At 38.4% G+C, this 16,264-nt stretch overlaps 1 protein-coding gene across 4 annotated transcripts in view; it reads right to left on the bottom strand.

Moving 5' to 3' along the window:
* Positions 1–1,185: 1,185 nt before the first annotated feature.
* LOC119089236 (interferon-induced very large GTPase 1-like) overlaps positions 1,186–16,264 on the bottom strand; it is a 59,180-nt gene continuing 44,101 nt past the window's right edge. For all 4 annotated transcript variants that reach the window (XM_037211820.1, XM_037211833.1, XM_037211823.1 and 1 more), the window contains 3 exons: positions 13,607–13,933; positions 6,158–6,246; positions 1,186–5,236 (listed from right to left, as the gene is read on the bottom strand). In XM_037211820.1, the coding sequence (XP_037067715.1) occupies positions 1,446–4,808 (3,363 nt within the window). In that variant the 5' untranslated portion in view covers positions 4,809–5,236; positions 6,158–6,246; positions 13,607–13,933 and the 3' untranslated portion in view covers positions 1,186–1,445. The remainder of the gene's footprint in view (positions 5,237–6,157; positions 6,247–13,606; positions 13,934–16,264) is intronic.

Raw genomic sequence — 16,264 nt, 5'->3', positions numbered from 1 at the left:
CAGCCACATGGCTGCCCATGAGATCACCAGCCAAGATGGAGGGAGCCACGTGGTTGCTGTTTAAAGCTCGTTTTTCTAAACAATAATTACTTGCACACATACACACAGTTGGATCCAAGTTACACACATACATACATACAGTTAAAGCTTGCTTACATTTTCAAGTCACATGCCTGTATACATACACACATAAGCAGTTTGCAGAATCATTAGCCATTTTAAGATGAAAACCAACAAGAATTAACTTTCAAATTCAGTATTTGCAGGTATAAGAAACCATAACAAACAGTTTACATCACATCCCCTCTGACCTTCTACGACCTTCCATGTACCCTCAGTCTGTTCCTTTGATCCCTCAGACATTTACTCTAGACAAATTTCACCTTTTCTTTTCCTTCAAAACAGAAACTCTTACCAAAGTCTTTCTTGTGATTTCCCTCAGTACTCTAGAATATATTGTAAAGTTACAAATATTTTAAACAAGAACAGAAATACATGCATACACCATAACCAGAATAACTCTCAATTTGCATCAGCACTGTACCGCAGACAAGAAACTGTTGGTGACATTCCATTCTTGGAGCCAGACCTTGATCAGATTTTAGCCTCAGGGCAGGTCTTGGGAGCCCCACCCAACAGCATGGAAGAGAACGGGGAAAGTGTGCACCATGGAGACAAAAGATTGCTGTTAACCTCAGACCCTCAAGTACACGAGAATGGCAGACTGAAAGTGATTCCATGCCCTGGCTGGGCCCACAGACCTGTAGGTCACTCCTCAGCTGTGACCCTGGAGGGGCAGTTAGTTCTCCACCAGCCCCCACACTAAGCTCCTTGAGGCTCCTGCTGGCTCCCACCAGCTCTGCCCCATGTCCACACAGGAACCCAGCCAGAACCTGCCGGCCATATCTGGGCCCCACAGTGCTCACAGCCCGCTCTAGCACAAAGCCATGCCTAGTTATTTTTATTTTGTGTATGTGTGTGTGTGTCCCTGTGGAGGCCAGAAGAGGGCATTAGATTCCTTGGAGTTAAAGTTACAATTTGTTTCAAGCTACTTGATATGAATGGTAGAGATTGAACTTGGGTCTTAATCTCTGAGCCATCTCTTCAGCCTCTTTGATTTTATTATTATTTATATTCATCATATACTTTTGCATTGCTTGCTATAATAGTTAATAAAAATGAATAGCCTATTTTGTGTATTTTTAATAAATATTTAACTTAAACTTCTGGTAAAATAGTAGTTTGGAGATTACTTACAGGACAATTCACTAATTCTAAACTTCTAGGATAGATCCAAATTGTGTGTTTAATTGGTTGTATTTAATTGTCTGAGTTACAAAAATGCTCATCACAGAAGGGAATGTAACAGATGACAAGGAAATTGAGAAGGATTTTGAGTATTTATACTAATTCATAGGGTAGGAAAAACTTTGCATCAGAGGAAATCAATCAATGTTTGAGCAGTTTTTGTAGAATAACTTAAAATCATTAAAACTTTCCTCTTTTTGGCTCTCTAGATGTAGGACAGGGTTATTTGCCCTTTTGAATGCAGTAGACATCCTTTTAAAACTGTTTGCTGCCTCTTGGCATAGCTCCAGGGCAAGCTCTAGTTTGTATCTGTTGCTTAGCCCAAATGCCAGTCCTTGAGTTGCAGCTGCAGTCTCAGTGTCAATCACTTGGAGAATTTCATGAAAGTAACTAGAACTGTATCCTTGGTTGTTTTGTTCTCTTATATTTATGACTTCTTTAACCACTTTCATAATGTGAGCTGTTGTGTTCATTATGATGTCTGTCTCAAAATCTTCCACAGAAGGTGCATTTATTTGTGAAGTTTGAGAAGTAATAACATGTTTAGAATAGTTGATAGAAAATGGGTTCTTTGTACCACGATATCTAATTTTACTGACAATATGAGGATGCTGTTTAAAATGCTGCAGCAAAATGTTCTCTAGGTCAACATCAATGTCAGGATTGTCAGCAAATGAGAGTGAGGGAGGCAGAACAATGGAGATGTTCTCTGACCAGATTTTGTTGAACATATCTCTCAGCTCCTTCTCATGCAACTCAGTGCTCTTGACAGATGTGGCCACTTCTCTAATTTTTTCTTGTAACTTATGTTCAATTTTTACTTTTTGCACCTTTAAAAGGTCTTGAATTTTCTTTTTATTTATTACATCCTCACATTTTTTGATGGTTTCTACTACAAGTTCCTTTTTAAGAGTCTTCAAATCATCTTCAAGTTTTCCTCTCCATGGAGCCAATATGTCTCTATCTTGGTCTTCTTGAAAATATTTTTCAAGTTCTCGCTTAATGGCTTCATGTTTACCCACAAGTTGGCTTTCAACTGAACTTCTCACAATCTCCTGAACTAACCCATTTTGAATCTGTTTGGTTAGCTGATTCTGCAAGTCCAGCACAAAGTTTCGCAGCTCCCAGGTCCAACCATTGTATGTGGTCTCCAGTTTATCCATAGCCACAACTTCCTGGGTGTTCTTGAATCTGAAGATGAAGTTCTCATTCACCAAAGCCCTCCATAAATCCTGTATTCGGACTTTAAATTCTGATATCTTCAAAATACTTCCCCTGGATTCTTCCTTGGCAAACTTAAGAATCCTGCTTTTTAGCTTCTGGACATTATGGCTATAGCAGGGATTAGGAGGGGCCATTGGGGGATAACCTTCCCACAGATGAGCAAAATAATGGATGTGGGTTCTGATGTCAAACTTAATGACATCACTGAAACAGTGTACATCTGAGCACTGTTCATATCGAGCTGCTGCAAGTGTAATTTCATCCAATTTCTCTTGCAGCTGTTGTCGCCTTGCCATACTTTCATTTGTATCTATGGTTTCTTCTGTATTCTGATGAACAAACAGGCAACCTGGGGAGATACTCAGTTGTTTCATCCTGAGAATGGCATGAATAGCTATTTGCAGAACATCTTGTATTTCTGATAAGTTTGGCCCCCAAATATTGACTAGAGTTAAGTTTCCAAGTGCAGTGACAAAGGTTGCCAGCTCATTTTCCTTACTCTGTGCTTTGTTCATGGGCTGTGGAGCCTTTAGTCCTTCTGAGTCCACAACAAGCAAAAAATCGAAGCCCAGCTCTTCTTTGAATATATCTTCTACCTTCAGGAGCTGCATGTAAGCACCCCGAGTATACTTCCCAGCACTGAGGCTGAACTGCAACCCAAACATGGCATGCAGCAGAGTGGACTTCCCTGAGCTATGCAGGCCAAGGACAGAAAGAACAAACACCTTTTTATCTCCAAGTTTCTCAGAGACCTTGTCAAAAACAGCTGCTACCCACTTCAAGGGCACATAAGAAGTATCCCCATCCATTAGCTCAATAGGAAACCCAGATACCATCAGATCAGCAGCCATTTGGGGAACAGACAGATACAGTGTATTTGTTTGGGAAGAAGTTTCTTCCAGAGCTTCATAGATCTGGCCCAATTCTCTCAGAAGATGCTCAGGTCCCAGGGTAGAATCACAGATTTCTTTGGAAACAGCTTCTAGATCAGCCTCCCAGCGTCTGATGGAGCCTGCCTTTGATTGCTTCAGTTTCTCTGTTTGCACCTGAGTCATCAGAAAACTGTGCCTTTGGTGGAGGTTTTCTAAGTCTGTCTTGGTTAGTTGATCTATTAACAAACTCAGTCTTTGCAGGAAGTAGAGCTCAGTGTGAGTTTCTGGGTATGACTGGAGACTTTGACAAAATGACTCCATCAGGCCATTAAGATGAACTACTTTGTGATATTGTTCCCAGCGTATATTTTGCTTTTCCTTTTCAATCTCATTCTTGTATTGTTCAATGGTCTTGTTCCCCTTTTCTCTAAGTTGGTAGAATTCCTTGTCCTTCCTGCACCAATCATGCCATAGCTGTCCCTGAAGAGGCAGTAGGCTTTCTTTTATCTGAGATAATTTCACTTTTCTTAAGAGATCTACAATGCTGTCTGCTTTTTTTCCTGCTTCCTGGAAGTGTCTCTGGTCTTCATCAATGATAAATCCATACTTCCTAGCAATGTTGGCACAGTTATTCAAACTGCATGGGGATGTAGACTCTTTCAGTAACTGTGCTAATGTAACTGTGATTTTATCAGCTAATTCTACCTTGTTTAGACCCTTGATGCCAATTCTCACTTTGTGAGGAGCATACTTCTCATCCAGAATATTTTCTACATTTTCAAACAGACAGATGAGAGGTTTGTGTGGATTCCACAATTCATGTAGAATAGATGTGCTCATTTTTGCACTTCCTGAAGCATTTTCTGAAGCTGACAGGAGGAGTACAGTGACTGAGGAGACCTCTTGCAAGAACTTAACTTGCTTTTCATATAGTTCAGCATTTCCATGGAGATTGGTGAAGGCAATGCAGTTTTCAAATCTGTCCTCAGCTCTTCCACCTGGACAGAACCAGCAGATTTCCACCATCCCTGCCATTAACAGAGAGTTCTTGTTGCCTTTCCTAAAATGATTGTGAAAGAAATGGTCATGTTTTTCCTTACTCAGGAGTAAATTCAGAATCTGTGACTTAGAAGTCAAGACAAAATCTCCAATTCTTATGAATGATACAATGTGTGTAGGCTGTGAGCTAATCAGTTGGTTATCATACTTCTTAATTTTTGTCTCCCAACCTATTTTTTCCACCTCCCTCCAGCTTTTTCTGACTTGTCCAAGGGACCAAAGAGGGAATTCAACTTGGGAATTGCAATGATTGGGCACCAAAAATGGGAGAGCAAATTGGCAAGTGGAAAGTTTGGTTAAAATAAATTGTCTTGTGAAGTCATCAGCACAGTGGAAAATTGCCATTTGGATGTCCAGTGGGTGAATGCAATTGGTACTGAGGCTGAATGTCCTTCCTTAATCATAAAAAAGTCCTCAAATCTTGACAATTTTCTTTCTGACTCTATAGTCACTGCCTGGGACAGATTTGAAATTGTCTTTCTGTAAACAAGGAATCTTAAATTATAATCCAATACCAATAGCTTCTCCAGAAAACAATATGGTAGTTCCCTCTCAGCTTTCGGTTGAATGCCCAGGAACGAGATCTTATTTATCAGAAGAAAATTAACTTTGGTCATCTTCTTGGGATAATAACATTGTAGATTAAGCCTCTGGATCAAGTCATCAAAGTGGTGATTTTTTTTTGTTTCTTCAATATCACTGATTGTTTGAGGTTTTACAGGGTGAGTAGTAGGTCCATTGGGCTTCATTGAAGTAATTAATTTTTGAAACTTCTAGAAAGGAACAGAAATAGTGATAGTATTTGTTATCACTCTATAATAAAAAGACTTGTTTAAGCTAACAATTTATGCACGCAAGAATATATTACTAATTTACAAAAATCTATCTCATTTTCTGTTTGGCAATGGTTTGACAAAGAATGAAACATAATTCAGAACTCAGCATTAAAGGGCTCAAAACAAAGAGTTTTAAATGAGTAAATGGTTAACTAGACTGCACTATTATGCAAGTGAAGGCATCACAACAAATTAAAATGCACTCATAACAGAATTAGTAGCTACTATATTTTCCTGGGATAAAAGGGAAAGAAAGACTTTACTGAACTGATGTAGCAGATAAAAAGAAAAAGTTCATGGGAATAAAATGGAATCTGAAGAGAAGTGAAGAGAAACCTACCACATCATAGATATTTATTACATATTTTGCCTATTATTATTCTGAAATGATTTGGGTTACTCTCAGACAATGTGGAGATTCCTAGAAATAGAACAGAAGAACCAAAGCAAACTTATGTGAGAGTTGTATGTATTAAGATAACAGAATATATGCACAGAATTAAAAAAAAACTGTGGTTAGTGAAGAAAATAAAATGAATTTTATTCAGTAACTTTAGACTGAATTTTTAATTATGCTTCATCATTTGGATAAACCATTTTTAGAGAAAAATGGCTCAGGAAATTTAAGCACTGTGCACATAGGCACTCAGAAATGAATGAACAGAGAGCTAGATTTCTTTAGAACTTGGCTCTCCTTCAATTGACTCCTTGGAGACATGTTGGTACCAACACAGATTGACTCTGGTGCATTGTAGGACACAGTTTACCCTAGTCCTCTAAGATTTTGGATATCTTTATGATCTGGCTATTTTACTCCTTTCAAGGGCAAAAATACTTGGTCCAGAGTTGATTACAAACCTTTGGCCATTTATCTTCATCTGATTTTGCTTCATTGTCTTGTTTTCTCTTGTTTGTCCATTTTTTAGACTTTCCCATGGAAGATCCAGCTTTAGGAGTAAAATAATGTTAATTTCATAGTTAATATAGTATTAAAAGGTGTCTTGCCTATTCATAAATCTCTTTGACATAAACAACTTAGCCCAGATAAATTTAACATTAATGTTTATTTCTCAGGTGTGACCCAAGAAAATACATGAATGTTTTATGTTATAAGAATGATTAGGAAGTCCCAGTGGCAGCACTCTGTGTGGCTACATGGGCTCTGAGATTTCTGCTTCTGTGCCTCTGCAGAACAGTTTGTGGACCACCCATCCCAACCATAGCAGCTGGTCATCAGGCCAATCACCTCTGCAGCATCAGAGGCCCCTGGAGGTATAGGCTCCACCTGCACCAACTAGAGATGAGTGACTAGTCTTCTGGCTGGACAGCCCCACTCTAGGCTCCAGGTGCCAGGCATATCCAATGCCCATCCCCCACTCATTGCAGTCCAGTAGTTGGGTCAGCAGGCCAACTGTACCCTGTGGCATCAGAAGCCCCTAGAGGCAAAGCTCCACCTGCACCGATTGGAGCAAGAGTGACCCCAGAGGCACAGGCACCTGCACCGATTGGAGGAAAAATCAACACCTGTACCTGTAACTACCCCAACCCATATGGGTAGATGGCAGTGTTAAGAATACATTCAAAACATAAAAAGCAATATGGCACCACCAGAACCTAGTGATTCTACAACAGCAAAACCTAAATATCCCAATACAGGTGAAGCAAAAGAAAACAACCTTAAAAATAACTTTATGAAGATGATAGAGGCCCTTAAAGAGGAAATGAAAAATTCCTTTAATGAAATGGAGGAAAAATCCCTCAAAGAAAGCAAAGAAAACACAATCAAACAGCTGAAGGAAACAGTTCAAGATTTGAAAATTGAAACAGAGGCAATAAAGAAAACACAAACCAAGGGAATTCTGGAAATGAAAAATCTGGATAAATGAACAGGAACTATAGATGCAAGCATAGTCTATAGAATGAACAGAGATGGAAGACAAAAACTCAGGTGTCAAAGACACCATAGAGGAAATAGATTCATTGTCAAAGAAAATGTTAAACCCAATAAATTCTTAACACAAAACACCCAGGACATCTGGAACGCCAAGAAAAGACCAAACCTAAGAATAATAGGGATAGAAAAAGGAGAAGATTTCCAGATCAAAGGCACAGAAAATATATGCAACAAAATCATGGAAGAAGCCTTTCCCAACTTAAAGAAGGACATGCCTATGAAGGTACAAGAAGCTTACAGAACACGAAATAGACTGGACAAAAAACAAACAAACAAACAACTCCTTGCCTTATAATAATCAAAACACTAAACATACAGAATAAAGAAAGAATATTAAGAACTTCAAAGGAAAAAGGACAAGTAACATATTAAAGGCAGACCTGTCAGAATCACACTCATCATCTCAATGGAGACTCTGAAAGCCAGAAGATCCTGGATAGACATTTTGCAGACACTAAGAGATCATGGATGCCAGCCCAGACTACTATACCCAGCAAAGTTTTCAATCACTATAGATGGAGAAAACAAGATATTCCATGACAAAACCAGATTTAAACAACACCCATGCACAAATCCAAACCTACAGAAAGTGTTAGAAGGAAAACTCCAACCTAAGGAAGTTAGCTGCACCCACAAAAACACAGGCAAAAGATAACCTCACACCAGCAAATCCCAAAGGAGGGAAACACACACACACACACACACACACACACACACACACACACACACTCACACACACACACACACTACCACCACCACCACTACCACCAAAACCCAAAATAATTGGAATTAAAAATCACTGGCCATTAATATTTCTTAATATCAATGGACTCAATTCACCTATAAAAAGACATAGGCTAAAAGAATGGGTATGAAAACAGAATCCATTTTTTTTCTGCTTCACATAAGAAACAAATCTCAACAAAGACAGACGTTACCTCAGAGTAAAGGATTGGGAAAAGATTATCCAATCAAATGGACCTAAAAAAGCTGGTGTAGTTATCCTAATATCTAACAACATAGACTTTAAACCAAAATTAATCAAAAGAGATGGAGAAGGACATTTCATATTCATCACAGGAAAAATCCATCAAGATAAAGTCTCAATTCTATGCCCCAAATACAAGGGCACCTACATTTGTAAAAGAAACATTACTGAAGCTTAAATTGCACATCAAACCCCACACAGTAATAGTGGGAGACTTTAAAATCCCACTCTCACCACTGGATAGGTCTGCCAGACAGAAGCTTAACAGAGAAATAAGGGAACTAACAGATGTTATGACTCAATTGGACTTAACAGACATCCATAGAACATTTCACCCAAACACACACAAAAAATACCTTCTTCTCAGTACCTCATGGAACCTTCTCTAAAATTGACCACTTAATTGGTGACAAAGCAAACATCAACAGATACAAAAAAAATTGGAATAATCCTCTGTATCTTATTGGATCACCATGGTTTAAAGCTAGAATCCAACAACAACACAAATTACAGAAAGCCTACAATCTTATGGAAACTGAACAACACTCAACTGAATCACCACTGGATCAGGGAAGAAATAATGAAAGATATTAAAGACTTCCTAGGATTAAATGAAAATGAATGTACAACATGCCCAAACTTATGGGGACACTATGAAAGCAGTGCCAAGAGGAAAGCTCATAGCACTAAGTGCCCACATAAAGAATTCAGAGAAATCTCACACTAGTGACTTAACAGCACACCTGAAAATTCTAGAACAAAAAGAAGCAAACTCACCCAGGAGGAGTAGATGACAGAAAATAATCAAATTGAGGGCTGAAATCAAGAAAATAGAAACAAAGAGACAATATAAAGAATCAATGAAAAAGAGTTGGTTCTCTGAGAAAATCAACAAGTTAGACAAATCATTATCTCAACTAACCAAAAGGCAGAGAGGGACTATCCAAATTAACAAAATCAGAAATGGAAAGGGAGACATAACAACAGACACTGAGGAAATCCAGAGCATCATCGGATCATACTTTAAAAGTCTGTATTCCACAAAACTGAAAAATCTAAAGGGAATAGACAATTTTCTGGATTGGTACCACATACCAAAATTAAATCAAGACTAGATAAATAATTTAAATAGTCCTATAACCCCTAAGAAAATAGAAGTAGTCATTAAAAGTCTCTCAAGAAAAAAAAAAAAGCCCAGGGCCAGATGGTTTCAGTGTAGAATTCTACCAGAATTTTAAAGAAGAGCTAATATTAATATTCCTCAAATTGTTCCATACAATATAAACAGAAGGAACACTGCCAAGCTCTTTTTAAGAGGCTACAGTTACCATGATATCCAAACCACACAAAGATGCAACAAAGAGAATTACAGACCAATCTCCCTCATGAATGTTGATGCAAAAATACTAAATAAAATACTAGCAAACCAAATTCAAGAACACATTAAAAAAATCATTCACCGTGGGGAACACTCTTCCACCGCTGTTTGGGAGTGCAATCTTGAATGCATTGGCATAGGAGACCACTTCCTAAATATAACACCAGTAGCACAGACAACTGAGAGCAAGAATTAATAAATAGGACCTCCTGAAACTGAGAAGCTTCTGTAACGTAAAGGACATGGTCAACATGACAAAACAGAATGGGAAAAGATCTTCACCAACCCCACACCTGACAGAGGGCTGATCGCCAAAATGTACAAAGAGCTCAAGAAACTAGACATCAAAATACCAAACAATCCAATTGAAAATGGGGTACAGATCTAAGCAGAGAATTCTCAACAGAAGAATCTCAAATGGCTAAGAGACATTTAAGGAATTGTTCAACTTCCTTAGCCATCAGAGAAATGCAAATCAAACAACTATGAGATACCATCTTTCACCTGTCAGAATGGCTAAGATAAAAAACACTGATGACAGCTTACGTTGGAGAGGATGTGGAGTAAGGGAAACACTCCTCCACTGCTGATGGGAGTGCAAAGTTACACAGCCACTTTGGAAATCAGTATGACGACTTCTCAGTAAATTGGGAATCAATCTACCCCGAGACCTAGCAATACTACTCTTGGTCATATACCTAAAGGATGCTCAATCATACCCACAAGGACACTTGCTCAACTATGTTCGTAGCAGCATTATTAATGATAGCCAAAACCTGGAAACAACTGAGAGATGACCCTCACCTGAAGAATAGATAAAGGAAATGTGGTACATTTACACAATGGAGTATTACTCAGCAGTAAAAAACAATGACATCATGAAATTTGCAGGCAAATGGATGGAACTTGAAAAAATCATCCTGAGTGAGGTAACCCTGACCCAGAAAGACAATCACAGCATGAACTCACTCATAAGTGGATATTAGATATAAAGTAAAGGATAACCAGGCTACAATCTACAACCCCAGAGAAACTATGTAACAAGAAGGACTGACTCTAAGAGGAACATGCATTAATTGCACTGGGTGGGGGAATTAGATATGATCTTCTGGGTAAACTGGGGTGGGGAATTAGAGAGGGGAGGGAATGGGGGGTCAGAACATGAGGGAATGGGATGATTGTGTAGGGGGAGGGGTGGAAAGGGAAAGCAATGAAAGAGATATCATGATAGAGGGAGTCATTACGGAGTTCCTGAGACACTTGGTGCTAGGGAAATTCCCAGGAATCCACAAGGATGACCCCAGCTAAGACTCCAAGCAATAGTGGAGAGGGTGCCTGAACTGGCTTTCCCCTGTAATCATATTGGTGACTACCCTAATTGTCATCATAAAGCCTTCATCCAGTGATGGATGGAAGCAGATGCAGAGATCCAAAGCAAAGCACTGGTCCAAACATCTGGAGTCCAGTTGAAAAAAGGGTCGAGAGATTGTATGAGTAGGGGGTACTGTGGGATGTCTTTCTGTATGCTGGAATATGTGTTGCTCCCATTGGCTAATAAATAAACCTGTTTTGGCCTATGGCAAGGCACCTTAGAGGCAGGTGGAAAATCCATGGGAAGAGACAGGAAGAGAAAGGTCAAAGGAGAAGCAGGATGCCAGCAAACTGGTAAAGCCACGGAACACATAGATTAATATAAATGGGTTAATTTAAGATGAAAGAGCTAGCTAGCAAAAAGCCTGCCATAGGCCATGCAATTGATAATTAATATTAAGCCTCTGAATGATTATTTTATAAGTGGCTGAGGAACTGTGGGGCTAGGTGAGACTAGAGAAACTTTTGGTTACAAGGGGACATCAAGATTATGATGGGAAACCCACAGTGACAGCTGACCCGTGCTAGTGGGAACTCATGAACTCTGGACTGACTGGGGAACCTGTTGTTGGGGAACCTGCAGGGGACCAAACTAGGCCCTGTGAATGTGGGTGATAGTTGTGTGGCTTGGTCTGTGTGTGTGGCCCCTGGCAAAGAGATTAGGATTTATCCCTGGTGCATCAACTGGCTTTTTGGAGCCCATTTCCTTGGTGGGATATTTTGCTTAGCCTTGATGCAGGGAGTAAGGGCTTGGGCCTGCCTAAATTTGATGTGCCAGACTTTGTTCACTCCCTATGGGAGGCCTTACCCTCTTTGAGTTGTGGATGGGAGGTTGGGGGAGAGGTGGGGTGGAGGAGGAGGAAGGGATGGAGGGCGAACTGTGGTTGGTATATACAGTGAAAAAAATTAAAAAAGGAATGATTAGGACATATAAATAACCATCTCATTAGATTAGGGTTGTAGGGCATAAAAATGACACAATATAATAATAATAATTCATCAAGTAAGACTACCCCAAGTTAAAAGCTTCTGCACAGTAAAGGAAACAGCATTGTAAAAAAGCAACATATGGGAAGAGAGAAAATGTTTTCAAACTTTCTTGTGGGGGCCTAATGTTTAAAATATTTAAGACTCTCCTACAACTTGATAGCGAACAAACAAAATTCCCAAGCAACATATTTAAAAATAGGTATGAGTTCAATAGACATTTGTCCAAAAAAGGCATAAAAGTAGCCATTGAGTACACAAAATATTCTTACAAATCAAAACTACAATGAGGAACCACTTAACATTTCATATAGGATTCCTATAATAAAAAAACAGAAAATAGAAGATGCTAGAGAAGTGGTAAAAAAATAAAAAAAAAATTGTACATAGCTAGAGGGAATGTAAAATTGTTCAGTCACTATAGAAAGGTTTGATATTTCCTTAAAAAGTTAAATACACACATATAATTGTAAATAATTCCTAAACTTAAAAAAGATTTTATTTATTATTATTGGTGCAGATGGAAGATGTGTGCCATGGTGCATATATGGAAGTCAGAGAACAACTTTGTGGAACCAGTTCTTTCCTTCCACCTTTATGTAGGTTCTGGGGACTGAGCTCTGGTTGTTAGGCTTGCATTGCAAACATCTTTACCCACTGAGCCATAGCACCAACAAAATAATATATATTAGATATTTATTATATATGCATATATATTATATAACACACACACACACATATATATATATGTATATATGAAGTTGTATCTCTAAATGTTTGCCCAAAAGACTGGAACACAGGTACTCTAGCAAGTACTCATAAGGGCATATTAATAATAGCACTATTCACAATAGATAAGAGGTAGAAACAACTTAAATATCCATCAGCAGTTGAGTGGAAAAATAAAGTGTTAAAATATATATAAATAATACTATTCAGCTATAAAATGTGATTATCACAATGTAAATGAAGCTCAAAGGCAAAGAATTACATACTCTATAATATATTATTTGGATGGAATATCCATAATATAAACACACACACACACACACACACACACACACACACACACACACACACCATTGCTGTTTTCTAGTATGTAGAAAGAGTATAGAAAGTGAGGAGTGGGGAGAAACTCCTTATTGAGTTAGGCTTTTTAGAGTTAGGCTTTTTAGAGTAATGAGAAATTTCTGTAACTAGACAAAGATGGTGGTGGCAACATAATGTGAATGTATTAAATTGTTCTTTTTAAAATAGTTTGCTTTATATTATATAAATTTAAGTTTATTTATTATTAGTAGATGATGATGATGATGATGATGGTGATGATGATGTATCCTTGCCGTGTGTACATCTGGAGGTTAGAGGACAACTTAATGGAGTTGGTTCTTTCCTTTACCTTTACATGGGTTCTAGAGATTGAGCTTAGGTTGTCAGTCTTGTGTGGCAAGTGTTTAGCCCACTGAGCTTATTCACTGGCTCTAGATTATTGTTTTCACACCACCACAAAACATAGCTCCCTTTAGATGTCATTCTGGCAACATCTCTTGAATTATTCATAATAAGGTGATTTCAGGGAATATTTTAGGCATATCTAGCAAAGAGAGGGATGATTAACTCAAAACTCACATTTTTCCATTTGTGAAATGATCAGCTCTGCCAGATTCCGTTGGTTTATGGCTATCAGAACATCATGAGTCACAGTCATGGAATATTCTTCTCCATAGTGCTGGATCAGTGTATCAGCAAGGAGTGCCACTGTGTTTGCCTTCTGCAGAGTCCCTCGTTTAATGTGGCTGTATTCCTTAGCAAGATCTATATTTTTCAGTTGGTACTTAAACTTTCCCATCTCTTCCTCTGTAAGGTCTTCAAGGATGTTAAGAAGCAATGCCTTCCAACTGTGATCCATTTTTTAAAGCTGGATCCTGAAGAAATGATGGACCAGTAGTTACTGACCTGAAATGGAAAGATCACTGTGGTTAATCACAGGAATGATTGAAATTATGACATATTTTGAAGACTAATCAGACAAGGAGAAGTAGAGGTGTTTATTAGTTAGTATCCTTGTTGCTGTGACAAATCCCTGACAAAAACAATGTAAGGGAGGAAGCTTAATTTCTCCTAACAGCTCAAGGGAATACAGTCCATCATGGCAAAGAAGTTGTGATGGTTAGAGACTGAGGTGGTTGGTCACATTTCATCATGGTCAGCAAACAGAGAGAGAATGCTAGTGCTCAGCTTATTTTCTCCTTTTTTATCCAGTCCAGGAGGAAGTTTATGGGATAGTGCCACACACTTCAGGATGGGTCCTTCTATTTTAATAATCCTAATCCACAGAATCCCTCATGGACATAACTAGAGGCTTGTCTCTTTGTATTATAGATCCTGTGAGGGTGATAATCAACATTAACTGTCACAATGTGAGATCAGATTGTCTTGCTGAAAAACAAAACAAAACTTTGATGTTCAGAAAGTATCTTCCCATTCCTTACATATTTAATAGTAAGACATGTGCCACCACACCTGGCTAGAGTTGTTTATTACTATGAAGTTCCTCTCTATGAAAGTAAATTTCTTCTATCACACACACCAAAAATATTTCATCAAGGATTCAAAGCTATATTGTTTTCCTTCCTGATTCCATACTATTTTGTTCTTCTTGTAGAATTCTTGAGAGTATTAGATAATGTCTGTGGGGAATTGAGTGGCTCTTACAAAGGTTTGTGTTATGATGAAAAGGGAAGAAAAGTAGACATTTTTTCCAGGTAGGTATTTTTTTTCCTTTTTTTGAAAGAGTAGTTGCAGTGAATGTGACCTTAGAAAAATGAAACCATCTGAGTATATTTTATTTGCATGTCTTTGGTGAATATTTTAGGAGATTCTATTTGTATATAAAAATTGAGGCCAAAATTAGGGATAAGGTGAATCAGTTTCTGATTTCTTTGTAACTACAAGGTCCTTAACTCTTTCAATGTTTCATACTCCCATTAGCCTCTACTGCCCCTGTGCCATGCCATCCTGCCTGCTGCCATGCTTCCTGCTATAATGATCATGGACTAATCCTCTGAAACTATAAGCAAGCTCACAATTAAATACCTTTTTTTTAGACATTGCCTTTGTCATGGTGTCTTTTTACAGCAATAGAAAAACAAATGAGACACCTATGTTGAGGTATATTCTTTCTTTTGCTAGTGTCTTCAGGACTTTTTCATGAAGGAATAATAAATATAATCATAGACTTTCTGTAACATATGATCATGTGACTTTTTTCTGTCTATGTTTTATATTGCATTTGTTGAACCTTTCTTGTATTGCTGAAATTCTAACCTGAAAAATTTTAAAATTTTTTGAAAAATAATTTAATATGTATAGTGTTTTGCTTGTATGTATGCCTGTGCACAATATGCATTCTTAGTGTCTGTGGATGCCAGAAAAGGATGTTGGGATCCCCTATGACTAGAATTGTAGATGTGAGCCATTATGTGCTTGCTGGTAATTGAATGCTGGAAGGGCAGATAGTGTTCTTAACCATGGAGACGTATCTCCATTCTTCTCTTTTTGGTTTTTAAAATTTGTGCATTGAGTGTATGTGTGTGTTCCTGCACATGGTGTATATATTGATATAGGAAAACAACCTCAGGTGTTGGTCCTCAACTTTCTTATTGTTTGAACCAGTGCCAGAGGCCATGGGAGCATAAAGCAGATGACAACTAGTATTCAACAGGTTGACCCACCAGATGAATAACTCTCTGATGGGGAGCCCCACTTGGCAAAGACCAGTGGGGCCTCTGACTGTAAATGACTGGTTACTTCTGTCTGTAATTTCTCTTATGTATGTAATGGGTAGCTGTTCTAGCTTTGACTTTGAAGCACTGCCCCTCGTGAGGCAGCCAGTAACTGCTACACCTACCTAAGACCTGCCCCTGCGGTGTGGCCAAGACAGGACCACTTAAGACCTGAGATGTGTACATGCCAACTCTCTTGGCTCCTCATGATCCTGGATGCTGGATTGCAGACCAAGTCAGAGTTCTTCAGAGAACCATGCTGGATTGCACCTCACCTTTCCTGGTCCCTGTAACTGATCCCTTTATTGGTTTTAAGTTTCCCAGAAATAACATTCTTTTAACTACCAGATAAACTTCATGGAGTTGCCTTGTTAGATCGAAGCTATATATGTATCACTACATTTCTTCCCTAAAACCAGATATGGGTATTTTTCCTATTGCTTGTGTGTTTATCTCATGAAAATATTCCATCTATTGGGCACACACATAGCTGTGGATGGTC

Source organism: Peromyscus leucopus, chromosome 1 (genome assembly GCF_004664715.2).
Source record: "Peromyscus leucopus breed LL Stock chromosome 1, UCI_PerLeu_2.1, whole genome shotgun sequence".
Taxonomy (NCBI): Eukaryota; Metazoa; Chordata; class Mammalia; order Rodentia; family Cricetidae; genus Peromyscus; species Peromyscus leucopus.
Note: the sequence above shows the minus strand (reverse complement) of the source record. Positions and strands in the feature narration are given on the sequence as shown.